The sequence below is a fragment of the Chionomys nivalis genome, chromosome 2 (assembly GCF_950005125.1).
Source record: "Chionomys nivalis chromosome 2, mChiNiv1.1, whole genome shotgun sequence".
In the NCBI taxonomy this organism is placed as follows: domain Eukaryota; kingdom Metazoa; phylum Chordata; class Mammalia; order Rodentia; family Cricetidae; genus Chionomys; species Chionomys nivalis.
In genome coordinates, this window is record NC_080087.1 from 73,151,173 (window position 1) to 73,176,688 (window position 25,516).

The 25,516-nt window shown below is 49.8% G+C and overlaps 2 protein-coding genes across 5 annotated transcripts; both read right to left on the reverse strand.

Annotated features, from left to right (window-relative positions):
• Nucleotides 1–1,263: 1,263 nt before the first annotated feature.
• On the reverse strand, nucleotides 1,264–11,091 carry Slc27a5 (solute carrier family 27 member 5). 2 transcript variants are annotated; one of them, XM_057761824.1, is made up of 10 exons: nucleotides 10,656–11,091; nucleotides 9,342–9,551; nucleotides 7,956–8,114; nucleotides 6,551–6,675; nucleotides 4,108–4,302; nucleotides 3,931–4,021; nucleotides 2,282–2,480; nucleotides 2,001–2,098; nucleotides 1,515–1,645; nucleotides 1,264–1,440 (listed from the first exon to the last, which is right to left on the reverse strand). In XM_057761824.1, the coding sequence occupies exons 1-10, from the start codon at nucleotides 11,089–11,091 to the stop codon at nucleotides 1,264–1,266; spliced, it is 1,821 nt and encodes a 606-aa protein (XP_057617807.1). The 2 variants fall into 2 exon arrangements, with proteins under 2 accessions (XP_057617807.1, XP_057617806.1); XM_057761823.1 differs by having other exon boundaries at nucleotides 10,404–11,091.
• Nucleotides 11,092–13,147: 2,056 nt separating this feature from the next.
• Nucleotides 13,148–18,610, reverse strand: Zbtb45 (zinc finger and BTB domain containing 45). 3 transcript variants are annotated; one of them, XM_057761847.1, is made up of 4 exons: nucleotides 18,372–18,610; nucleotides 15,678–16,347; nucleotides 15,036–15,590; nucleotides 13,148–14,172 (listed from the first exon to the last, which is right to left on the reverse strand). In XM_057761847.1, the coding sequence occupies exons 2-4, from the start codon at nucleotides 16,345–16,347 to the stop codon at nucleotides 13,916–13,918; spliced, it is 1,482 nt and encodes a 493-aa protein (XP_057617830.1). In that variant the 5' UTR covers nucleotides 18,372–18,610; the 3' UTR covers nucleotides 13,148–13,915. The 3 variants fall into 3 exon arrangements, with proteins under 3 accessions (XP_057617830.1, XP_057617828.1, XP_057617829.1); XM_057761845.1 differs by having other exon boundaries at nucleotides 15,036–16,347; XM_057761846.1 differs by lacking the exon at nucleotides 18,372–18,610 and adding an exon at nucleotides 17,866–18,228 and having other exon boundaries at nucleotides 15,036–16,347.
• Between the last annotated feature and the right edge of the window lie 6,906 nt (nucleotides 18,611–25,516).

A 25,516-nucleotide genomic window follows, 5' to 3' on the forward strand; every position in this document is an offset into this window, starting at 1 on the left:
AAGGTGTGTGCCACCACCAGCCAATCTCAATTCCCAAATTTTAACCCATCTCCTAATGATGTTAGGTTCTCATTCTTGACAGGGGAATGTTATGGTCGTATGAGAGGCCACTGAGGCTTTAAACCCCACCTGCCCCACCTGCCTAATGTGCTAGCTAGTTTTACGTCAACTTGATACAACTGAGAAGATGCCTCCATGAAATCCGGCTATAGGCAAGCCTGTAGATCATTTTCTTAATTAGTGGTTGATGTGGGAGGGCCATCTCTGGGCTGGTAGTCCTGAGCAAGCCACGAAGTGCATCATGGCCTCTGATCAGCTTCTGCCTCCAGGCTCTTGCCCTGGTTTCCTCCGATGATGGACAGATGTGTAAACCATACGAACCCTTTCCTCTCCAGTTTGCCTTTGGTCATGGTGTTTCACCATACTGATAGTCACCCTAAGTCACCTGGTAACACTAGAAGGGTAGACATCACTTCTGTCACTCCCTTGGGCTTTATTTTTTTATTTTTTATTTTTTTTGGGTTTTTTGAAACAGGGTTTCTCTGTGGTTTTGGAGCCTGTCCTGGAACTAGCTCTTGTAGACCAGGCTGGTCTCGAACTCACAGAGATCCGCCTGCCTCTGCCTCCCAAGTGCTGGGATTAAAGGCGTGCGCCACCACCGCCTGGCTTTCCCTTGGGCTTTAAAATAACTTATGAGGAGCTGGAGAGATGGCTTGGTGGCTAAGAGCACAAGCTGCTCTTGCAGGAGGGCCTGGGTTTAGTCCCCACCCATAACTGCTTGAACTCCAGCTCCAAGGGGATCTGACGCCTCTGATCTCCATGGGTACTTGCACTCACATGCACATTCCCACACACAGGGAGCTGGGCATAGTGATGGAAGCCTTTAATCCCAGCACTCAGGAGGCAGAAGTAGACAGATCTCTGTGTTCAAGGTCAGCCTGGTGTACAGAGAGGCTACACACAGAGACCCAGAGTTGCGGTCACTGGGGGAGCTTCAGAGCTGCTCCTCCCATACTCTTCACCTTGGCAGAGAACCCCGGAGCAGGAGCGAGGCGGGTGGGGGAAGGGGCAGTGCTGAACAGCTGCATTCATCTATTACTTCAAATCCACACACAGGCTTCTGCATATGCATTTCAAGTTTATTCTCTAAGGGCTGCTAGGCCGTGGCATCTGAAAACCTGACAACGTTGTGAAGCTGACGCTGAGAACCCTGGCCAGTGCTGGTGCCCACACTTTTGGATAGCCTTGCAGTTGGTGAGGTGGTCACAGCTTCCACGTTCCTTCACACACAGCCTTGTACACGTCTGGCATTAAACGGCTGAAAGTCTGGGTCTTGTGGTCCAGTATGTACAAGGGGTCAACAATGACTCCCACATCAAAACCCTCACGCACCAGTTGTAACTTCATCAGTTTAAAGGTGACTGTGACCTCCAGGGAGTCCTGCAAAGCAGTAATCATGACCTGATTGTGACATCAATTCCCTTATCCATCCACTCCTCCTACCTCGCCCTCACCTGGATGCGGATAAAATGAGGTGCGGCGTAAGCAGGGAGCCGGGAATGGACGTGCTGGTATAGTTTCTGCCCATCAAAATTCTGCCCAGGAGTCAGCTTCACAGCAGCCATGCCAACCTTCCCCTCACACCCTGGAAAGCACACTGATCACTCTCGGCTGGCCAGCTCTACACACAGGCTGTGCAACTAGATGTAATTCTTAACCCCTCTGTACCCCAACAGTACCCCCAATTTGGTTTTTTTTTTTTTTTTCTTTTTTTTGGTTTTTTTCGAGACATGGTTTCTCTGTGGTTTTGGAGCCTGTCCTGGAACTAGCTCTGTAGACCAGGCTGGTCTCGAACTCACAGAGATCCGCCTGCCTCTGCCTCCCGAGTGCTGGGATTAAAGGCGTGCACCACCACCGCCCGGCTAGTACCCCCAATTTGTAATGACAATCCCCTACCCACAAAGGTACAAGATGTTTAAAGTCAGGCAAATTCTCCATACCTGGCACAGGCACGCCATAGACATTGACTTCCTGTAGGAAGTCTAAGCTCGACAACACTCCCTCCACCTCTCGCGTGGATACATTTTCGCCCTTCCACCTGTAGGGTGGGAGGTCATGCCCTAGGATAGGAATGGGCTGCCCCCTGAAAAGGATGCTACCATCCCTGAGAGACCCCAGCCCCAGGAAGAGATGTTCTGTCCCTGGGAAGAGAGGGCCACACCCATCCCTAGAGAGGCTGGACACCCCAGAAGCCCCACACCCCGACCCACCCAAGCCTGACCGGAAGGTGTCACCAAGGCGGTCCTGGAAGTAGAAGAAGCCTTCACTGTCCAAGGACAGCACGTCGCCAGTGTTGTAGTAGAGGTCACCTTCACGCCGCACGTCTGTGACCAGTTTTCGCTTGGTCTGTTCCTTGGGACCACGGTAGCCCAGAAAGGGTTGGTTCTTTAGTATCTTGGTCAGCAGGAGTCCTGCCTCCCCTGGAGGTATAAATGGCAAATACGCCCTAAGTGAGAACCCTACCAGCTCATGAAGCAGCCCATACTAGAGGTTCCTCACTTTTCTTTTTCTTTCTTTTTTTTTTTTTTTTTTTTTTTTTTGATTTTTCAAGACAGGGTTTCTCCATAGCTTTTTTTGTTCCCGTCCTGGAACTAGCTCTTGTAGACCAGGCTGGCCTTGAACTCACAGAGATCCGCCTGCCTCTGCCTCCCTAGTGCTGGGATTAAAGGCGTGCGCCTGGCTGGTTCCTCACTTTTCATCTGGCCAAAGGCAGAACTCAATTGTACTGTTACGGCTGGAGAGACTGTGAGTTCAGTGCTTAAGAACACCGGCTGGCTGGCAGTGGCGGAAGACGCTTTTAATCCCAGCACTTGGGAGGCAGAGGCAGGCAGATCTCTGTGAGTTCGAGACCAGCCTGGTATACAAGAGCTAGTTCCAGGACAGGCTCCAAAACCACAGAGAAACCTTGTCTCGGAAATCCCAGCACTTGGGGGCAAAGGTAGGTGGGTCTCTGTGAGTTCAAGGTGAGTCTGGTCTACAGAGCTAGTTCCAGGACAGCCAAGGCTATCTCTGTGTACAGAGAAACCCTGTTCTCAAAAAACTGAAAAGGAAAGAGAGAGAATACTGGCTGCTGTATCTAACGTTAGATTTCTACCATCCACACGGTCCCTCACAATCACCTTCTGTAACTGTAGTTCCAGGGGATTCGACACCCTCTTCTGCCTTTCTCAGGCACCAAGCGCACACACACGGTGCAATTCATAAATGCAGGCAAATAACATATAAATAAAATAAAAATTTAAAAAATATGTGTTGTTGGGAGACACACTTAAGGCAAGAGAAACCATGAAAAAGACAGAGAAACTTGGAAAATGGAGAGTTCTGAAAAAGAGAAGGTAGCATCAGGGTGTCCATAAGAAACAGGGCGAGGGTGGGGAACTGACAAATGGGGATTGGAAGAAAGATAAGCCAGAGCACTTGTAAAACCCCAGGAGAGGAAGTGTGGGGTAAGGGACTGATGTCTAGGAGGTTATGACCCCTGCAGAATGCTCGAGGGAACCAACAGATACACAGCAATGCAGCAGAACAGAATAAGACTGAAGCAGGAGAGCTGGGCCAAGCAGGATTCTGGAAGACAGGGGTCCCCAAGTGATGGTCAGACAGGCCAGTGACTTGAGCTCAAGGTGAGGGTTACAGACCTATCACCGTGTTAAGACTTTGGGCCAGGCATGGTGGCACATTCCTGTAATCCTAGCACTTGGAAAGTAGAGGGAAAAGGATTGAGAGTTCCAGACCAGCTTGAGCTACATGAGGACTTACACTCATAAATTGGAAGAAGTTAACCAAAGGCCCTTGGACAGCTTGTTCCAGCCAAGGAGGTGGAGGTATCTACCCCTCATACAGCCACAGAAGGCTTGCTGACCTCCTTACCTGGCCTCACAGGGATGCAGAAGCCCTGGTTGTCCCTTATAGGCTCTGCCGTCTCTATGTCGAACTGTACAAGCTCAAAGGGACTCAGCATCTAGGATGGAGGATGGGGAGCATCGGTTAAGGTCCTGGGGGCTCAGTCTCAGGACCACCATCACACTGGGAGTCCAGTACACTCACGCGAAGGAAGCAGTTGGTCTTGCCCACAGCCCCACAGCGTCCCACATAGTTCATTAAGCCCGAGTTGCCCTCTGTGGAGCCATAGAATTCCCAGATCCGAATGGGACCAAAGCGTTGCTGGAAGGTTTTCCACACTTCTTCCCGAAGTCCATTACCCATTGCCAGGCGGACTGGATGTGTCTTGTCTTCTGGTTGCTGCAGGGACATCCCAAGAAAGGTCAGAAGGTGGTGCCCTAGAAGGCATGGCTGAGAACTTTTTCTGAAGAAAGTATCTTAAGTGTTAATCTTGGGAATTACCTAGGAAGTGGTAGTGGTGGGACCTATACTTATAGAATCGACATGAGGTACTTAAGAATTAGACATTGGCCAGGTGTGGTGGCACACGCCTTTAATCCCAGCACTCTGGAGGCAGAGGCAGGCGGATCTCTGTGAGTTCAGGAGTACAGGACAGCCAGGATTGTTATATACAGAAACCTTGTCTAAGAAAACAAAACAAACAAAAAAAAAAAGGGTTAAACATGGGTGCTGGAGATACCTATAATCCAGCACTCACAAAATTGAGGCAGGAGGATTATGAGTTGGAGATCAAATGAGCTGCATAGCAAATTACAGGACAGCCTGGCTATATAGGGACAGCCCCATCTTAAAAGAAAAGTAGGGCTGAAGAGATGGCTCAGAGGGTAAGGGACTGTTCTTCTAGAAGTACTGAGTTCGGTTCCGGTGGCCACATGGTGGACAACCATCTACGGTGGGATCTGGTGCCCTCTTCTGGCATGTGTGCACATAATAAATAAATTAATTTTTTTAAAAAATATTTATTTATTATGTATACAATATTCTGTCTGTATGCCTGAAGGCCAGAAGAGGGCGCCAGACCTCTTTACAGATGGTTGTGAGCCACCATGTGGTTGCTGGGAATATTGAACTCAGGACCTTTGGAAGAGCAGGCAATGCTCTTAACCACTGAGCCATCTCTCCAGCCCCTAAATTAATTTTTTAAAAAAGAAAAGTATTATTGGCATCTCTACCTAAATTATCTCTGCAGACAGCATAGAGGAACTTTGCTTATGTGCAGTTACCTAGCGAGGAGTAACTAGAGACAACAAGCCCTCTGCTCTTCCCTCGGCAGGCATCTGACCTGCTGACACTGCTGGGAGCAGTCTCCAGGAGCCTGATCTAGGAGAAATGTTACCTGCGGGCATTACCTACAAGGGCTTCCGTGGAGGGGTGACGTTCATCTCTAGGTAAACCTTATCTAGAAGTGCCTACCTAAGGAAGGGATCTTATCAGGACGGATTTTCATAGGACTTTTGATTTGAAACTGAAAGGGTGGGGAGAGACTGGGAAGTGGAGCATATTGCCTAGAGACGGTTTCCTAGGGACTGCAGCTCAGCTCTATAAAAATAAAAGCATCTAGCATCTAGTGTGTTTACCCTGAGTCACATTGTTCCAGGTACTTTATATAATCAATTCATTTCATGTTTCAGGTAGGAGATATTCTTTTTATTCCAGTATCTACCATTAGTAATTATATTTGTAAACTGAGATCCAGAGCTAGTTAAGGTTCAGATTGGAATTGTTCTCATCTACGTTTTTCTTTTCTTTCTTTCTTTTTCCTATTTATTTATTTATTTATTTATTGGGTTTTTCAAGACAGGGTTTCTCTGTGGTTTTGGAGCCTGTCCTAGAACTAGCTCTTGTAGACCAGGCTGGCCTCGAACTCACAGAGATCTGCCTGCCTCTGGCTCCCAAATGCTGGGATTAAAGGTGTGCGCCACCACCGCCTGGTTATGGTTTTCAAATGAAGCTACTGAAACTGGACAAGGTAGAGTAACCTCCATTGTGAATTTGCCGCCGTGATACAATCTAGAACCAAGTGGGAAAGGAGTCTTAGTGAAGGACTACGGAAGTTCGATTGGCTTGCAGCACGCCTGTGACAGACAGACTTCGGAAAACCCATCCTGAATGCAGGTTTCGTCATTCTAGGTGGGACTAGACCAAGGGGAAACAGCCAAGTGTGTATTGGCATGCACACATTAATGCATTACTGAGGCTCTTGACTGTGGGTGTGATGTGAAGAGCTGCTTTAAATTCCTGCAGCCTTGACTTCCCCACAATGATGCACTATCACCTAGAACTGGAAACTAAAGTAAACCTTCTCTTCCTTGGGCTGTTTTCCTCTCTCACAACAAAGGAAACTAGGACACACCTGCCCAGGTGACCTTCAAAGCACCCAGTACAAAACAACATGGAAAGTGGAATTTACCATGTGACAGTGTAGCCCAGGCTAAGTTAGCTCCCTTGTGTAGTCAAGAGGTGACCTTGCTTGAGACCTGTAGGTGTGGGTCCTTCTGTCTTTGGTGTCGGGTTTCACACACGCTAGGCCTGTACTCTACTTCTGAGTCACGTTTATCTGGAAAATTGCTCAATCTAGGAGCCTCACCTCAGGAACATTACACAGATACCGTAGGACCTCACCCACATACTGGATCACTGTTACACCATGCTGCCGACAGTCAGCCCAGAAGCGGGAGGCAGAGAACTTGGGGGCCAGGACACAGGTTGCTCCTGGTAGGGAAAAAAATAAGTGATCATGTTCCATGTTGCTGAGAGAATCTATGTGATTACCTGGGCGTGGCATTCCAAAAGCAAAGTAATGACACGCTCACCTAAATGACCCACGCACCTAAAATTTACCACCTAAAATTTACCAGCGAGGCGTTAAGAGTTTGGCTCACTTTTGCCTAGAACTCACCAGCGAGGGGACACTTGCCCCAAACTCTCTAGAAAGGGGCTTATCTTGTTCAAGGTCTTAGGCTCCATCCCTTGGGAATGGAGACTCTAGAAAACATTTTCTTTAACCTTGTTTTTGTTTGTTTGTTTGTTTGTATTTTGAGACAGGGTTTCTGTGACAACCCTAGCTCTTCTAGACCAGGCTGGGTTCGAACTCACAGAGATCCGCCTGCCTCTGCCTCCCAAGTGCTGGGATTAAAGGCGTGCGCTACCACTGCCGGCCTTGTTGTTGCTTTTTTAATGAAAGAATTTTTTTTTGGCGGGGTGGGGACAGTTTGAGACAGGGTTTCTCTGTGTAGCCCTGGCTGTCCTGGAACTCACTCTATAGCCCAGGCTAGCCTCGAACTCAGAGATCCACCTGTCTCTGCCTCTGTAGCAATTAAAGGTATGAGCTACTACCCCCGGCAGATTTGTTTTTTATGTGTACATGCCTGTATGGGTATGTGTGTGAATATATGTATGTGTGTATGTATATGCACCACATGCATGTGGATGCCTATAGACGCCAGGAGAGGGCGTCAGATCCCCTGGAGTTGGAGTGACTCTGATGTTGGTACTGGGAAGCAAACCTGTTAAGAGCAGCAGGCGGTCTTTTCTACCGAGTTATTAGCCACAGCTGACTTAGGCCTTTCTATGTATGTAATCAGTCTGAGACTGATCTGCAGTGCTTCTCAGCTTCTGCCTCCTGAGCAATGTACTGAGCTTAGTGGCACTAGTCACCTCCTGGGATTCACTGTGTACACCAGGCTGGCCTTGAACTCCACCTGCCTCTGCCTCCCAAGTGCTGGGATTAAAATCAGGCCACCACTGGCCTGAGCCCTTGTCTTTCAAGGAAAATGAAAAAGATAAAAAGTGTCTAAAATTGGGCATGACGGTACTCGTCTGTCAGGAGCATCAGAAGTTCAAGGCCACCTTCAACTATATACCAAGTCTGAGGCCAGCCTGGGCTAAATGGCCCAACCTGGGGTGGGGAAAACAAAGTCAGGGTGCATAGTATAGAATCCTGACCTTTCGATTGCCCTGCACTAACACACCGTGGTCCTTGGAAGACTTACCAAGTTCTAAGCAGCCCAGGACCCCAAGGACGAGGCCAATCGTATGGTACAGAGGTAGAACAACATAGACCACGTCGTCAGCTGTGGCCTCGCAGAAGGACAGCATCTTGCTCATCTGGATGACCCGCTCATGTGAGAGAATGGCTGGCTTTGGGAGGCCTGGAGGGTGAGGGAGCAGTAAGGCTTGGGGAAGAAGAGAGACTGACCACCACTGCAGGGTGGGTCTGTCTGCGGCCGAGCCTCTCAGAGGGGACCAAACATGGAGATTGTTCTGGGTAAAGTGAGGTAAGCTGAGGGTGAGGCAGCTACATAGGGAGCTCAAAGCCAGTTAAAGCTGCAAGAGACCAAAAAAATAAATAACAGCCGGGCGGTGGTGGCGCACGCCTTTAATCCCAGCACTTGGGAGGCAGAGGTAGGCGGATCTCTGTGAGTTCGAGACCAGCCTGGTCTACAAGAGCTAGTTCCAGGACAGGCTCCATAGCCACAGAGAAACCCTGTCTCGAAAAACCAAAAAAAAAAAAAAAAAAAAAACAAAAAACAAAAATAAATAAATAACAAAAAACATGAAAACTCACTGAGTATCTTTTTGTTTTTGTTTTTTCTGCATGCTTTGTTTTTTGAGACAATATCGTTCTCTGTGGCTCAAGCTAGCTTGGACTATGTAACCCAGACTGCCTTTTCTTTCTTTCTTTCTTTCTTTCTTTCTTTCTTTCTTTCTTTCTTTCTTTCTTCCTTCCTTCCTTCCTTCCTTCCTTCCTTCTCCCCTCCCTTTTTTTTGGCCATCTTTCCTTTCTTTTTGTCAAAAAGAACCTTCATTCCTCATTCATTCATTCATTCATTTATTTATTTATTTATTTATTTATTTATTTATTTATTTTTCCGGGACAGGAATTCTCTGTGTAGCCTTGGTTGTTCTGGAACTTGCTCTGTAGACCAGGCTGGCCTTAACTCACAGAGATCCTCTAGCCTCTGCCTCCAGAGAGCTGGGAATAAAGGCGCGTACATTACCATACCCAGCTTGAATTTGTATTCCTTTTTAAAAATATGGAAATGCTTGGTGAATTTGCCTTGCACAACGGAAATGCTAATGTGTGTATTTTTTGATTTTAGTAAGCAATCCACTGAAAGGTGCACACCTTGAACTCTACATTCTCTGGCCTCTCAACCCCTGAGTGCCGAGATTTACATGTGAACAGCACCACATCCCAGTCTGTGGTTGGTTTTCAGAGTGGGGGCGGGGGGGGGGGGGATCATAAATCCAAACAAAATAGTAGCGCACTTGGGGTCAGAGTCAAAGTCAGAGGTTGGGTGTCTGGTGCTAGGGCAAGGTGAGTGAGGTCAGAGTGTGGGAGCGGAGGGTGGGGGCAGGGACATCAGTCTCCTCACCGGTGGTCCCTGACGTGTAGATGAATAAGGCAGGGCTTCGCCACTTGATCTGGGCTCGAAAGCTGGCAGGCACCGGGTCAGAAGGAGCAGCATCCAGGGCAGGCCCCAGAGCCTCCACACCTGGAGTGGGTGAGCTGTGGCCAAGGTAGAAGCAGGAGATGTTCTCTGCTAGGAGCTGGGGAAGGACTTCTTCCAGGCTCTCCTGGAGGTCTGCAGGGACCATCAGAGGAAAAGAGAGGTAACTCGCAGCTTTCTTCAAAGTCAAAAGGGACTCTCAGAAACCCAGGGACTGAAAGCAGGTAGCAGAGAAAAGTTCCTCCATTGCTGGATGAAGAACTTTATAATGCCAGGCAGTGGTGGCACACGCCTTTAATCACAGCACTCAGAAGACAGTGGTAGGTGGATATCTTGAGTTTGAGGCCATCCTGGTCTACTGATTGAGTTCCAGTGCAGCCAAGGCTACACAGAGAAACCCTGTCTCGAAAAACAAACGAACAAAAGAACCTCATAATTCATAGAATATAAATTTAGTCAAATAAAGCTGGGCATCATGGCCCACGCCTTCAATCCCAGCACTCAGGAGGGAGAGACAGGTGGAACTCTGTGAGTTCGAGGCCAGCCTGATCTGCATACGGAGTTCCAGACAGTCGGTACTTCATATGAGATCCTGTCTTAAAACAACCGCAACAACAACAACAAAAAAACTTCAATTAAAAAATTAATCAGCCGGGCGATGGTGGCGCATGCCTTTAATCCCAGCACTCGGGAGGCAGAGGCAGGCAGATCTCTGTGAGTTCGAGACCAGCCTGGTCTACAGAGCTAGCTCCAGGACAGGCTCCAAAGTCACAGAGAAACCCTGTCTCGAAACCCCCCCCCCAAAAAAAATAATTAATCAAATGGACCTGATTTAGGGGAAAATATTTAAAGCGGCAACCCTAGAATTACTTCCCAGGTAAACCAACATTTTGACCCTTACGGCATGGGGCAGATATAGATACAACAAAGGCTTCCTGCCCAGCTCCCAGAAACTTGTCCCCTTTTCACTGGCCCTAGGGCACTCACCTGGGTCCACAATGAGCACACTGGCCCCAGAGCTCAGCACAGAGTGCAGCAGGGGCTTCCCTCGGCCATGTGGGTTGATCCAGGCCACAGGGCAGCCCAGCTTGGCCAACCCCAGAAACACACTCAAGGCAGAAATGTTCTTGGAGGGAAGCACTAAGAGGGCCACAATCTTTCTGGCCTGCTGGCTGCTGTCTTCCTTCAGCTTTGCTTTTAGTGCCCACGCTGCCTGACAGGCCTTGGCATTCAGCTGGCTATTGGTGATCGAGTGGGCCCCAGACCCTGTACACACCAAGGCCGCCTGGTCAGGCCGTGCCCGTGCTTGCCGCTCCAAAGCATCCACAAAGGTCTCTGGAGGCTGCTTGTTAAGGAGTCGCCTAGTTTTCAGGGCATAGGAGAGGATCTTGAGCATGTAGGCCACATCTTTATGTAGCCAGCGTAGTCCCGGGGGTGGCTGTGGAGGCAACAGAGTTAATGTAACACCTGCAGCTACCAGACTCAGCCAGTGGGGCATCCAGGAGCTGATCCAGGGTTTGGCCAGCAATGCCAAGCCAAGGAGTACAAAGCATGTGGGGTCCCCCAGGAACCAGCGCAGGGCCAAGGCCACAGCTGCTGGCCATGGGGGCTGCCGCAGGCCGACCAGCAGAAGCAGCAACAGTAGCGGGAAGGTCAGTTTCTGCCAAACGCCCATGGCACTGGCTCGTTCTGAAGTTGCTGAGTGCAGCGGTAGTCTCGATTCTGTCCAGAGCTCTGAAGTCCTACCTTCCTGCCTTTAAGGGAATCTGCCTACCCCAAGTCAGTTATGATCAGTGCTATCAGCAACTGCTCTTGTCCCTTGAACTCTGTCCTTTTGCCACACAGCTCTTACTGGCTGGGAGTCCTCCTACAGTTCCAGCCCTCTGCCTGATCGCCAGGCCTGCTCCACCTCCTTTGGACACCACCAACCAGCCTCCTCTTGAAGCCTAGCATTTGTCTCCATCTCATGTCTGTTAAGGATGGGAAACTAGGGGGCTGGAGAGGTGGCTCAGCGGTTAAGAGCACTGACTGCTCTTCCAAAGGACCCGGGTTCAATTCTCAGCACGCACATGGAGGCTCACAACTAACTGTCTGTATCACCACTTCTTGGGGATGTGATACCCTCACACAGATATACATGCAGGCAAAACACCAATACACATTAAATAAAAATAAATAAATAGGGCCGGGCGGTGGTGGCGCACGCCTTTAATCCCAGCACTTGGGAGGCAGAGGCAGGCGGATCTCTGTGAGTTTGAGACCAGCCTGGTCTAGAAGAGCTAGTTCCAGGACAGGCTCCAAAACCACAGAGAAACCCTGTCTCGAAAAACCAAAAATAAATAAATAAATAAATAAATAAATAAATAAATAAAGTAGGCATTCGCCTTTAATCCCAGCACTCAGGAGGCAGTGGCAGGAGGATCTCTCAGTTCAAGGCCAACCCGGTCTACAGAGTGAGTTCCATGATGGGCTCCATAGCTACTGAGAAACCCTGTCTCAGGAAAACAAAAAGCATGAGAAACTAGGCAGGAAGGGAATAAAATAAGACCTGCCTGGGCTGGAGAGATAGCTCAGAGGTTAAGAGCATTGCCTGCTCTTCCAAAGGTCCTGAATTCAATTCCCAGCAACCACATGGTGGCTCACAACCATCTGTAATTGGGTCTGGTGCCCTCTTATGGCCTGCAGGCATACACACAGACAGAATATTGTATACATAATAAATAAATAAATATTTTAAAAAAAAGACCTGCCTAACTCCAGTCAGTAAGATAAGAAGTCCAGCCTGTGTCTCAATTACCTACCTTGAGGTCACTTCATGAAACCCAGGTCTTGGCCTGAACTATCCAAGGGAAACTTGTTGACTGTCAGGTACAGTAACAGCTCAGTAAACACTTAAAACATCTTTAATCATCTGGATTTAACACACTTCTGTTCTCCACCATGAGCCTGAAGCACGGGGATTCTGCCTCACTTCTGGTGTCCTTGTGGATTGAGCCTTGGGATTCAGAAGGCTGAGCTCTGCTGTGACACCCAGCCACAGAAGAGCCCCATGGGCCCAGGAGACAAGCAGGTAGGCCTTCCAAGCTAGAGCTTCTCCTGCCCCAAATCCTTAGTTAGACATCAGTGTATCAGAGGTGGGAAGGGGACAGGGAGGAAGCCTTTCTGAGCTGAGAGCAGGTATCATGCTGGTTTCTTTGACACTAGGCCACCTTCTTTATTCAACAGGCAACCTGGGTTCTATGAATTCTTGCTTCCTACCCACCTGACACAGCCATCCAATTCACTCTGGGTTCTCTAGTACTGGGAGTCCAACATCCAGGGTTCAAATGTCCTCACAGCAGCCTGGCCCCCAAGAGCCCTCCTGGGCATCTCACAAGTGGGATGTCCAACATTCATGTCCATCAGAAAGGGGGAGGGAAAACCTTGAGTCTTAAAGGTTTCTGGTTGGAAGGGGGACTCAATTTCTGCAATGTGAGCCGGGCGGTGGTGGTGCACGCCTTTAATCCCAGCACTTGGGAGGCAGAGGCAGGTGGATCTCTGTGAGTTCGAGACCAGCCCGGTCTACAAGAGCTAGTTCCAGGACAGGCTCCAAAACCACAGAGAAGCAGCGGAAGGAGAGGCTGTACCCGCTACACAAGTATGCGGTCAAGGCCTGATGGAAGGGCAATAAAGTGCAAGACTGGCTAACAAAAAAAAAAAAAAAAAAAAAAAGCCTACTAGGCATGTACTGGCCCAACATCCTTTATTAGAATGGAATCCTAAAGTTCCATGGTAGGAACAGGCGCCCAATGAGGAAAGGGAAACCCAGACTGAGGGTGAGTGTAGGGCCCATGGGTCTACCCCTGCTCCCGGGTTTCATCTTGAGGACAGTTTCTGGTCAGCCAGCTAAACATCCTGTTTGTTCCTGTGCTCCCTCTGCCCTGCCTGGTGATTAGCTTCACCTTGGGCGTGGTAATTTCCCACCTGCCTGGGGCGGGGGGATTCCATTGTGCAGCAGCTAGGTATTAAGGTTTTCCCTAAAATTGAATAAAAGGCATTCGGCTGATCTCCTTTCGAATGACCCAGGTCTCTTGTGTGTTCTTTCAATCTCCAGGCTCTTGCCCGGCTCACTTACAGTGGCGGGCAAACTGCGCCGAGAATAGTACAGTCGCAGGCGTTACAGGTGAGGTCAGAGAATTCTAGCCCAGCACTGGGGCAGAGGATAACCCTAGACATCACACCATATCAGGTTCCAAGAGTCTGTGGACCCAGCTCAACCTGGAAATGGTCTAGATCTCTGAGGTGGTAGGGTCCCTGACCATCCTCTACCCTGCCATATCCCATCCAGAGATGCTAAGCATGTGTAGGAGGGATATAGGGTTCTGGGTCCCAAGTCCAGGGAAAACAGGTGAGAGTGGGGAAGAGAAAGAGTCCAGACTCCGAAGCAAGAGCCTTCCGGTGGAGTGGATCTAGTCCCAGGGTCTGACTGCACCTGCGCACTGTGTACAGCTGGATCCCAATCAAGGTGCAGGGTGAGCTGCCAGGTGGCGCTCCAACAGTGCGCGGTGTGAGAAAACCTTGCCACAGGCAGGGCAGGGTGCACGCTCCGGCCGGTGTGTGCGCATGTGCACGTTGAGCGAGCTCTTCTGCGTGAAGCGCTTGGCACACACAGCACACTGGAAGGCTCGCACGCCAGTGTGTGTGACCATATGCTTGAGCAGATAGTCGCGCAGCGAGAAGGATCGCCAACACACTGCACACTGATGTGGCTTCTCCCCTGCAGACGACAAAGCAAGCCACACATACATTAGTCCATCTTGCTCTCCCTGGAGCCTGTCCTTGGTAGGCACTCCTCTATTCTCCCCTCCTGAGTCAGGTCAGAAACCCTTTGCTTGTCAAGGAAACCACTTTGGAATCCCACTCTGCCAGGAAGCCCTCTCCCAAACCCACCTATGCCACCGTCTGCCAGGAACCCTTAAAAGGTTCCTGTCTGGAACAACGCCCATTTGGGCTACACTCAGATCTCTCCTACGTCAAAGATTTTTCATCTCCAGTTCACACCCGGCTGGCACTCGCAGACCCTTCTCTACTCAGACCCATATTATAAGCTACTTTTATAGGAAATAAACCCACGTTCCTTCACCATAACTCTCTTCCTGCTTCCTGCAGCTCCCACCCCCGAAGCTGGTCAGTTCCCCACCAACACTTCCTTTAACCTGGCCAGCCCGGGCTAAAGCTAGCTTTCTTTTTTTTTTTTTTTTTTTTGGTTTTGTTTTTCGAGACAGGGTTTCTCTGTGGTTTTGGAGCCTGTCCTGGAACTAGCTCTTGTAGACCAGGCTGGTCTCGAACTCACAGAGATCCGCCTGCCTCTGCCTCCCAAGTGCTGGGATTAAAGGCGTGCACCACCACCGACCGGCTAAAGCTAGCTTTCTAAGACCTTAGTAGGTCTGCTTTGGAAGGGCAGGTTCCCACTTCCCAATCAACCGCTTTACACGGGGAAACTAAGTTAGACTTCTAAGGCTAACACAAAACAATGCACCTCAAGTGCCTGATCCCACCCAGGAACCAAATGTCCAACGATTAAGGGGCTCAGAAATCTGTGTGAGTAGAGACGGCGATTTCCTTTCCTCTCACACTCACCAGAGTGGATGAACATGTGTTTGGTGTAGTTTTTCCGAGAACTGAAAGTCTTGCGGCAGTGACTACACTCATAGGCGGGTTGCTCAGCACCCGAGGCACCGGGGACGCGCACAGGAGGGCCTGAGATGGCTGTTGCAGGAGCAGCAGGGGCTGCAGGTACAGCCGCGGTTTCTCCTAGCTGAGCACTGGGGGCTGCGTCTGGCTGGAGCGTGGGGTAGAAAGCGGGAGGGGGCGCAGGGGCTGGCCCTGATTGAGCGGGAGGTGTTGGCGCTGGCGGCCCAGGGGCACCCAAATGAAAGGGGAAGAGAGCCACGGGGGGTCCAGGGGTCTTCATGCCAGTGGGGCGAGGCCCGGCCAGGGCGCAGTCGGGTGGGGCAGAGGTTTCCACCGGACAACTTTCTGGACCCCCGTTACCTTCCGCTTCATGCCAGGCGGACACGTAACTATCTGGAAACACATCCTCGGTCACCGTAGTCGCCCGAAGGAAATCTCTCCCGGTACCACCATAATCAGTGATGCCAGTGGATGCAGGCGGGTCCTCACGTGCGCTGTCAGCTGCGGCGGCGGTAAGGAAGCCCCCTGAGCAGTCGGGGAAAGCAAGGGGCGCCTGGCCCTCACCCGGGCCTACGCCGCCACCTTCACCTTCTTCAGCGTCGGTCTCTTCATCGGTCTCTTCGTCGTCATCCTCTTCACCTCTGTCTTCAGGGGCAGCAGTCAGCACCGGCTCGGTATCCGGTCCTTCAGCCTTGATAGGTGCTGGGGGTGCAGGCAGCTGCAGACGTGCAGGCTGGCGCTGTTTGCGGCTGTGCGCTGCGCTGGGGTGACCAGGGGGACGGGCCGCCAGCAAGTGGCGCAGACGGTGGCGCAGTTGCGCGGGAGCGAGTGGAGGGGGCACAGGTGGTGGCAGAGGTGCAGGTGCCGGGGTGCTGGGGACACGGGCACGAGCAATGATTTGAGTGCACTCATCAATGACGGTTTGGATGCGAAGCACCGACGCTGCTGTGAGCACCTGTAGCGCTTCGCCCTGAGCCACCACCAGGGAGCCACTGTACAGGAACTCGACCAGCTGGCGCACCGTCTGCGCAGGCACCACTGGTGGCACACGAATCTCTGAATGGCCAAGCAGCAGCTTATCCTGGAAGAAGGGTGAGCCCGCGGCCAGCACGCAGCGGTGCGCACGCAGGGAAGCTTCACGGATGCGCACAGTCACATCGCAGAAGTGACCGCCTAGCCTCTGCCCATTGAGGGTCTCCAGAAGCGAGCGCGAAAAGTTCTGTAAGTGGATGTGGTGCACAGCCTCGGTCGCTGCCATCTGCGGGATGAGGAGACAATGGGGGTTGGGCTGTCAGCTAAGGACTCTGTCATCCTATGTCCTGGTCCCTTTAATCCTTATCACAGAACCCAGTGGTGCACCACATCCCTAGGCTGGGCCGACCTCATACATCCCTCATCACTGTCCCTGAACCAACACATAAAACACGTCAGCACTCCTGGCCTAGTTACTCTTCAATGCCCTCCATCCCTGCAACACCAGCATATATATCCCGTTTTCTGCCCCAAAGAAGATTTAGGTTTAGCCTCCTTCTGGGAACTTACCTAGCCCCCAACTTTAATATCTTTAAATCACAGGACGGCCCTTCTCCCAAGGGGGTGGTCTTGTTTAAAACAAATGCCAGTAACTCCCATTCAAAACTGGCTACCCTATCTCATTGAGAATGACCTCCCGAGGAAACAATAAGCTACTATCTCATCTCCAAGCTACTCATGACCCTTTCCTCTGTGGTTGTTTTCTTTCTTTTCTATTCTCCCCTAGCCAGATTTTCTTATCCTAGCACCACTGAGGCCCAAGACTACTACCTCAGAAGCAGGTGCCATTAACTGCTGTGTGGGGGTGGATGCACCTGCCTCCTGGCAAATATGGGAGCACCTCTTCAGGCTGGGCATCAGTGTCCCTCATACCCAAGGAGAGCAAATAAATACTACTTATAACAAAGCACTGCGGCCCTGTTTCTTTTTACATCAGCTGAGCCCTGAGGTGCTAAGAAACCACACACAAGGGATGTGAAAGACCAGCAAGCTGAAAACCATCACACTGGGTTTCAATCCTCATATTTCTTATGCATCCGAGACTATCATCCTGGCACTGACGAGACTGAGGCCCTGGAAAAGGGAAGAAACTCCCCCGTCTCTCTCTCACACACACACACACACACACACACACACACCACGAGCTAAGAAGCTGAGATCTGCCAGGTAAGTCACCAAGTGGATAATTCCAGGTCTCTGGGCCTGTTTCCTTTTTTTTTTTTTTTTTTTTTTTAGTTTTTCGAGACAGGGTTTCTCTGTAGCTTTGGAGCCTATCGTGGAACTAGCTCTTGTAGACCAGGCTGGCCTCGAACTCACAGAGATCCGCCTACCTCTGCCTCCCGAATGCTGGGATTAAAGGCGTGCGCCACCACCGCCCTGCTGCCTGTTTCCTTATTTAACAAATAAGAATAACATTTGGATCAGACTGCATACAACTCTGCTCGAAGGGAGAGAACCAAGATACAGGATTCTCTCCCTAACACCCGTCTCTCTGGGGCCTTGGCTCCTGAGTGGGGCCCCATTAAACCTGCCCCTATACCAGGACTGAGAACTCAAACTCAACGCTTCTATATCCTTAACACAAACACGTCCTTCCCTTTGGCCAGGCCGATTCCTCCCTTTCTCTCAAATCATCTTCTACACCGTGCCAGTTACCACCAGCCTGGAAGTCACCTTGTAAGTCCCACCACACCCCCACCTCCGGACATTTCCCTCACGCGACAGCCAGAGGGAGCCTGCTAACCTAGTTTATCTGAGTCCTCTATGACGATGAATTAATTCTTCAGACAAGGCTTTGCACCTGCCTCTTCCAGCGGCCTCCTTTTTCAACTTGTGTACCAACCCATAGGTCCTAAACTCCTCAAATCCACCCTCCACTCCCACCCCGCTTCCCGGAGGGCTCTGACTCCTCAGATGAAGCAGGACCTTCCTGGATGCTCGAGAACAAAGACACACTCTCGACCACATCTACTGCTGTATTCTCGCCGCCATGTCCTCTCCCATGCCATGCACCTTGCTCCATCAACCTGTCTCTCTCCCACCCTGTGCCAGAGCCCCCTTCGGGCCCACAACGACCACACCGACTGTTTCCCGCCTCTGCAGCCTTGCCCGCGCCCTGCCCCGATCCTGCAGCGCCCTCTCGCGTTCGCCACGCGTGCACCGATCCTCACTCGGGCGTCCCTCCCCCAGCAAGCCCGAGCCTTCCCTCTGACTCTGGGACGTGACCGAGGGATGCCCGCTGGACCCCACCTCCGACTCCTCGGGCACCAGGTCCTGCAGTGGCTGCCTCCTGCTTGTCAACTTGAAGGCCGCACTTCCGGGCCGCGAAACGGAACCGATGGCCGCGGCGCAGGCGGAACGATAGTCGGGAACACGTTTCCGGTGTTTCTCTTAAGACTAGGCAGTCTTCCGGCCTGGTTCGCGTCAAAACCAAACCCCAGACGCTGGGATGGCGGAGGAGCCAGGGATCAGTGGGCCTGAGCACGCTTCCGTCGTCGCCAGACTGGTGTGTGTGAGCCTTCAGTCAGTTCTCTGGCCACGCCCTCGGTTTTCTCAGCCGGACTGGAGAGGGCGCACGAACCCGGAGGCTGAGGGCCTGGACCTCCTTTGGGGGCTTTTCTCCTAAAGCGGAGTAAAAGGTTCTCTTGAGTCTCTAATGCTCCCAAGCCAGATGAGGACGCTTTACAGGGTTCCCCTGTAGTCGCCCAAAGAACACAGGCCCGCCTTCCCAGGGAAACATCCTCATTTGGTGTTCCCACCTTATCCCACCCAGACCCCCAGAAATCCACTACTCTCTAAATGAATGGTTATGGAATCAATGCCTCAGCTTGGCCACAGATCAGAATAGAGGGTAGCTCATGAAATGGGGTGGAAAGTAGACAGGCACCAAACAACAGAGACCAGTTGTGTCAGAGAGGACAGCAGTCATCCAAAAAGGCACCCTTAGTGCTGTCCAAGACATCCCTGGCCGGGCAGTGGTGGCGCACGCCTTTAATCCCAGCACTCGGGAGGCAGAGGCAGGCGGATCTCTGGGAGTTCGAGACCAGCCTGGTCTACAGAGCTAGTTCCAGGACAGGCTCCAAAACCACAGAGAAACCCTGTCTCGAAAAACCAAAAAAAAAAAAAAAAGGAAAGAGAGATGGGGGGGAGGGAGGGAGGGAGGGGGGAGGGGGAGGAGGAGAGCTGGGCGATGGTGGCACATAACTTTAATCCCGGCCCTTGGAGACAGATGCATCTCATCTCTGTGAGTTGGAGGCCAGCCTGGTCTAAGAAGCAAGTTCCAGGACTGTCAGAGCTGTTACTCAGAAAGATCCTGTGTGGGGGGGAGACTTTTCTTTGGAGCCTTCACAAAAGACCCCACCTGATGCTGGGGGTGGAGAGGTGTGTGTGTGTGTGCACCCCCTTTATCCCAGCACTTGGGAGGCAGAGGTAGGCAGATCTCTGAGTTGGAGGCCAGCCTGAGAGAGTTCCAGAATAGCCAAGACTGTTACATAGACAAACCTTGTATCAGAAGACCAAAAAAGGCCGGGCGATGGTGGCGCACGCCTTTAATCCCAGCACTCGGGAGGCAGAGGCAGGCAGATCTCTGTGAGTTCGAGACCAGCCTGGTCTACAGAGCTAGTGCCAGGACAGGCTCCAAAGCCACAGAGAAACCCTGTCTCGAAAAACCAAAAAAAAAAAAAAAAAAAAAAAAAAAAAAGAAGACCAAAAAAAAAAAAAGCCACCCGACTAGCACCTTAGCACCTCGGGCACAGCCCCTGCCTGCCTGCCAATGTAAGCTTCAAGAATGTTACTTTTAGTTACAGTTACTCAGTTTCTGATCACTTGTTACAGCAACCATAAAAAACAGAATCATCTGAGGGCTGGAGATGAGGCTAAATTGGGCTCTCCAGCCCAGCGAGAAACCAGGAGAGGCATCTGATCACTATGAATTGGAGTTGATACCTGCTCTACACAGCAAGTTCCAGGCCAGCAAGGACTAAGTAGTGAGACTCTGCCTCAAAAATAAATAAATTTAAAAGACAATGGCGGAACTTCAAAACAAATAAAAACAACCCAGCCAGGGATTCCTTTAATTCCAGTACTGAGGGAGGGAGGGGGGGAGGGAGGGAGGGAGGGAGAGGGAGGGAGAGAGAGAGAGGGAGGGAGGGAGAGAGAGAGAGAGAGAGAGAGAGAGAGAGAGAGAGAGAGAGAGAGAGTTCTGTGAGTTCGAGGCCAGCCTGGTCTACAAGAGCTTTGGACAGGCTCCAAAACCCTGTCTCGAAAAACCAAAAATCATCATCATCATCATCCCAGCACTTAGGGAGGCAGAGGCAGGTGGATCTCTATGAGTTTGAGGCCAGCATAATATACAAGAGCTAGTTCCAGAACAGGCTCCAAAGCTACAGAGAACAAAACAAGAACAACCCACAGCACAAAGGTTTCAGCCCTGAGGGAAGAGACCTGAATACCAGACAGACAGGGTTGAGACTGGAAATGTAGGGTGGGTTAAAAAGGAGGACCTAGCTATAAATAGCCTCAAGAAAACTTTTGTGGTTGCCAGGCGGTGGTGGCCCACGCCTTTAATCCCAGCACTCTGGAGACAGAGGCAGGCGGATCTCTGAGATTTCGAGGCCAGCCTGGTCTACAAGAGCTAGTGCCAGGACAGGCTCCAAAGCTACAGAGAAACCCTGCCTCGAAAAACTTAAAAAAAAAAAAAAATAAGAACGAAAACTTTTGTGGAGTTTCTTTCAAGACCTTATCACAGTTGTGAAGGCATTTTTGAAAAAAAAAAGTATTTGGGCAGTGGTGGTGCACACCTTTAGTTCCAGCAACCAGAAGGCCCACACCTTTAATCCCAGCACTCTGGAGGCAGAAGCAGGCGGATCTCTGTGAGTTCCAGGCCAGCCTGGTCTACAAGAGCTAGTTCCAGGGCAGCCTGGTCTACTGAGCGGACCCTATCTCACACAACAACAAAAGAATAATGCATATATTTGAAGACAATTTCTTAAATTACATTTATATTTTGTGTATACGTGTGTGTATATGTACAGTTCTGCAGGACAGCTTACTAGGGATAGTTCTCTCTCTTCACCATGTCACCAAGTGAGAGGACCTTAGGCCTGGCGGCTAGTGAGTGCCTTTACAGGCTGAGCCAGCTCTCTGGCCCTGAACACAGCTTTATCAGACTACATGGCCTGCAAATATTTTTAAAATTCTAGGCCCTGGAAGGGAGGGAAGAAGCAGACAGCATGGGTCAGTCACTTAAGGGAAGAAACTTCAAGGTCACAGAGACCAGATCTTCAAAAGTATTAATAAGCCGGGCGATGGTGGCGCACGCCTTTAATCCCAGCACTCGGGAGGCAGAGGCAGGCGGATCTCTGTGAGTTCGAGACCAGCCTGGTCTACGGAGCTAGTTACAGGACAGGCTCCAAAGCCACAGAGAAACCCTGTCTCAAAAAACCAAAAAAAAAAAAAGTATTAATAAAAAATAAAAGGGATGGAGGTGTACAGATAGCTATTCCTTCTTTGGGCCATGCTAGTTAGGGGTGTTGCTAGATGGGCTCCTGCTAATTAGCATCTTTTGTTTTGCTTTGTTTTGTTTTTCTTTGTTTTATTTTTATTTTTGGAGCCTGTCCTGGAACTAGCTCTTGTAGACCAGGCTGGTCTCGAACTCATAAAGATCTGCCTGCCTCTGCTTCCTGAGTGCTGGAATTAAAGGCGTGCGCCACCACCGCCCAGCTTTGTTTTGTTTTAGGGTTTCTCTGTAGCTTTGGAGTTTGCCCTGGAACACTAGTAGACCCGCTAGATAGAATCCTAACCTCCTCTTTTCCATCAAGTCAGGTCCTCATTTAGTGTCTCCCACTGTGATAGCAACTATTCAGTAGCAAAATCCAAAACTCAGGTGCTACTTCCACAAATAAAGCCCCACCCTAAGGGACTAGACCATCCGCCATGATCCAGACACCCACGTTGTTCTTTTTGTTTCCTTTCCACCCAGGTACAGACACTAAACGGTACCCCCCATGGAATTTGCTTCCTGGTACAAGACAGGATGGAGGCAGGGGAAACCCAGGCAAGATAAGGAAGTACAAACAAGTAGGGGCAATTTAGAAAGGAGAGGAAACGGGAGCTCCTGAGTTGAGGGAGGACAGTTTGCACCCCCCTGAAAAGCCTCTAGGACTGCAGTTTAAGGTGTGGAGACCACAGGAGACCCAAACATGGCTTCAGAAGTCGTAGAAGCTGGAAATAGGTCGTGGCCCTTGCCTCCAAGGTTTACCAGAAAAATAATAGCGCCTAGACCAAGATTAAAGACCAACAAAGGGAGGTGGAGATGAGGAATGTGTGCTGGTCTGCGGGTGTGTGTTTGGGGGGGAGGTTTACAGGAGCTTTCATATGTAAAAACATTCCTGTAGCCCTGGGCAAGGGCCATAATGTAAGGAAGGGCCCTTCCTTAATTATCTCTCAAGGCTCCCATTTCACAGCTGGATCTGGGGATTGGACGGAGGTAAGATATTTTCACACACAGTAGATACTGGTCAAGCCTTTGCACCATGCATCCAAAGGTTGACTTTTCCTCCTGCAAGTCCTTGCCTTGCGAGTCCCCCACCCCACCGCTTACTTGCTCAGTTCAAGTTATCCATAAGTTAACAAGGAATGTGACCTTACCCCCTGCTGTTTTGTCTTTTTTAGGTATCCCCTGAGCCCCAATCTCAGCACTGTTTTTCTTTTCCTTTTTTCTTTTTTTCTCTTTCTTTTTTTTTTTTGGGGGGGGGTGTGGGGGGTTCTGGACAGGGTTTCTCTGTGTAGCCTAGCTATCCTGGAACTCACCCTGAAGACCAGGTTGTCTTCAAGCTCACAGAGATCCTCCTGTCTCTGCCTCCCAAATGATGGGATTAAAGTCGTGCACGGCCATAAACTGCCCAGCTCTACCCTGATTTTCACTAATCTAAAATCACTTTGGACTGGTGATTTTGGGCAGTAGTCACACAATATAAAGTCTTGGTAACTACCCTTGAATTACCTGTCACCTTCCCATGTGCTCCTCAAATCCCCAAACTTGAAATTTTTTTTAAGCTTTCAAGACAGGGTTTCTCTGTGTAGCTCTAACTGGCCTGAAACTCACTTTGTAGACCAGGCTGACCTCAAACTCAGAGATTCTGCCTCTGCCTCCCAAGTGCTTGGCCACATACCTGTCAAGAATTCCTTTTTGCCGGGCGGTGGTGGCGCACGCCTTTAATCCCAGCACTTGGGAGGCAGAGGCAGGCGAGGTGGATCTCTGTGAGTTCGAGACCAGCCTGGTCTACAAGAGCTAGTTCCAGGACAGGCTCCAAAACCACAGAGAAACCCTGTCTCGAAAAACCAAAAAAAAAAAAAAAAAAAAAAAAAAAAAATTTCTTTTTAATTAAAATTTTTTCATATCTATGAGTGTTTGCCTGCTTGTATAGCTGTGCACCACAAGCATGCTTGGGGGCCTCTGGAGGCCGTAAAAGAGCTTGGGGTCTTCTGGAACTGGAGTTACAGATCTAGCAAGCTACCATGTGGGTGCTGGGAAAGAACACTGGTCCTCTGGAAGAATAGACAGTATTCTTACCCATTGAGCCATCTCTCCAGAAACTAAGGAACTTAGTTTATGTGGTGCTAGGTGTTAAATCCAAGGCCTCATGCATGCTAGACAATTATTCATTCTATTACTGAGCCATATCCCCAGTCATGAATCTTTATTTATTTGTTTATTTAATGTTTTTCAAGACAGAATTTTTTTTTCTTTTTCAAGACAGGGTTTCTCTGTGGTTTTGGAGCCTGTCCTGGAACTAGCTCATGTAGACCAGGCTGGTCTCGAACTCACAGAGATCCGCCTGCCTCTGCCTCCCAAGTGCTGGGATTAAAGGCATGCGCCACCACTGCCCGGCAAGACAGAATTTTTTTGAGTAACACTGGTTGTCCAGGAACTTTTTCTGTAGACTACGGTTGGCTTCAGACTCAGAGATCCTGCTGCCTCTGCATCCCAAGAGATAGGATTAAAGGTGAGCACCACCCCTGCCTGACCTAGTCATGAATTTTTTTTTTCTTTTGGTTTTTCGAGACAGGGTTTCTCTGTGGTTTTGAAGCCTGTCCTGGAACTAGCTCTTGTAGACCAGGTTGGTCTCGAACTCACAGAGATCCGCCGCCTGCTTCTGCCTCCCGAGTGCTGGGATTTCATGAATATTTTTTACGATTATTTTTTTGCCTGCTTTGGTATAAAGATGTCAGATCTTCTGGAACTGAAGTTACAGACAGTTAGGAGCTGCCATGTGGTTGCTGGAAATTGAACCTGGATCCTCTAGAAGAGCAGACAGTGCTCTTAAAAGATGAGCCATCTCTCTAGCCGCAGTCTTGAATATTTTTTTTGGTTTTTCGAGACAGGGTTTCTCTATGGCTTTGGAGCCTGTCCTGGAACTAGCTCTGTAGACCAGGCTGGTCTCGAACTCACAGAGATCCGCCTGCCTCTGCCTCCCGAGTGCTGGGATTAAAGGCGTGTGCCACCACTGCCCGGCAGTCTTGAATTTTTTTTTTTTTTTTTTTTTTTGGTTTTTCCGAGACAGAGTTTCTCTGTGGTTTTGGAGCCTGTCCTTGAACTAGCTCTTGTAGATCAGGCTAGTCTCGAACTCACAGAGATCCGCCTGCCTCTGCCTCCCAAGTGCTGGGATTAAAGGCGTGCGCCACCACCGCCTGGCAGTCTTGAATATTTTTAAATTTAAAAATACTTTTTAGCCAATGGTGGCTCACTCAAACCCTGTCTTGAAAAACCAAAAAATAAAATAATAAATAAATAAAAATACTTTTCACCAGGGTTGGAGAAATGGCCTCTTCTGGTGTTCTTGGATGTTTAACATGCAAGTGGTGCACAGAAATACATGTGGCAAAAACTAACATATAAAAGAAACATTTGTATATATACATATATGTTTGCACGCATGTGAGCACACACACACACACATATACTTTTAACGACATTTATTTGCTTGTGTGTGATGGACCATACATGCAACTAAGCACCTGTGAAGGTCAGAGGACATTTTTAAGGAGTTGGTTCTTTATCTACTATGTGTGGATTCTGGGACTCAATTCAGGTCATGAAATTCAGCAACAGGGTGTCTTTAATCACTTAGATGACTGTCTTTTTTTTTTTTTAAGACAAGTAAAACGTTTCTGCACTCTGATAAGCTTCTCCACCGTCGCAGCAATACAAATTAGACTAAATCAAACCTCCTTAGAAAAAGCCCTGGTTTAATGGATAGAACACTCCCAGATGACTTTCCAGTCTCCTTGAGAGGAGACAGGAAAGAAAGACTGGAAAACCACGTGTCTGTTTTCTAGGGAACAGTTTAAGTACCCTGTGGGAGTGGTCTTGAGCATCTCTGGGGGAGGAGTCA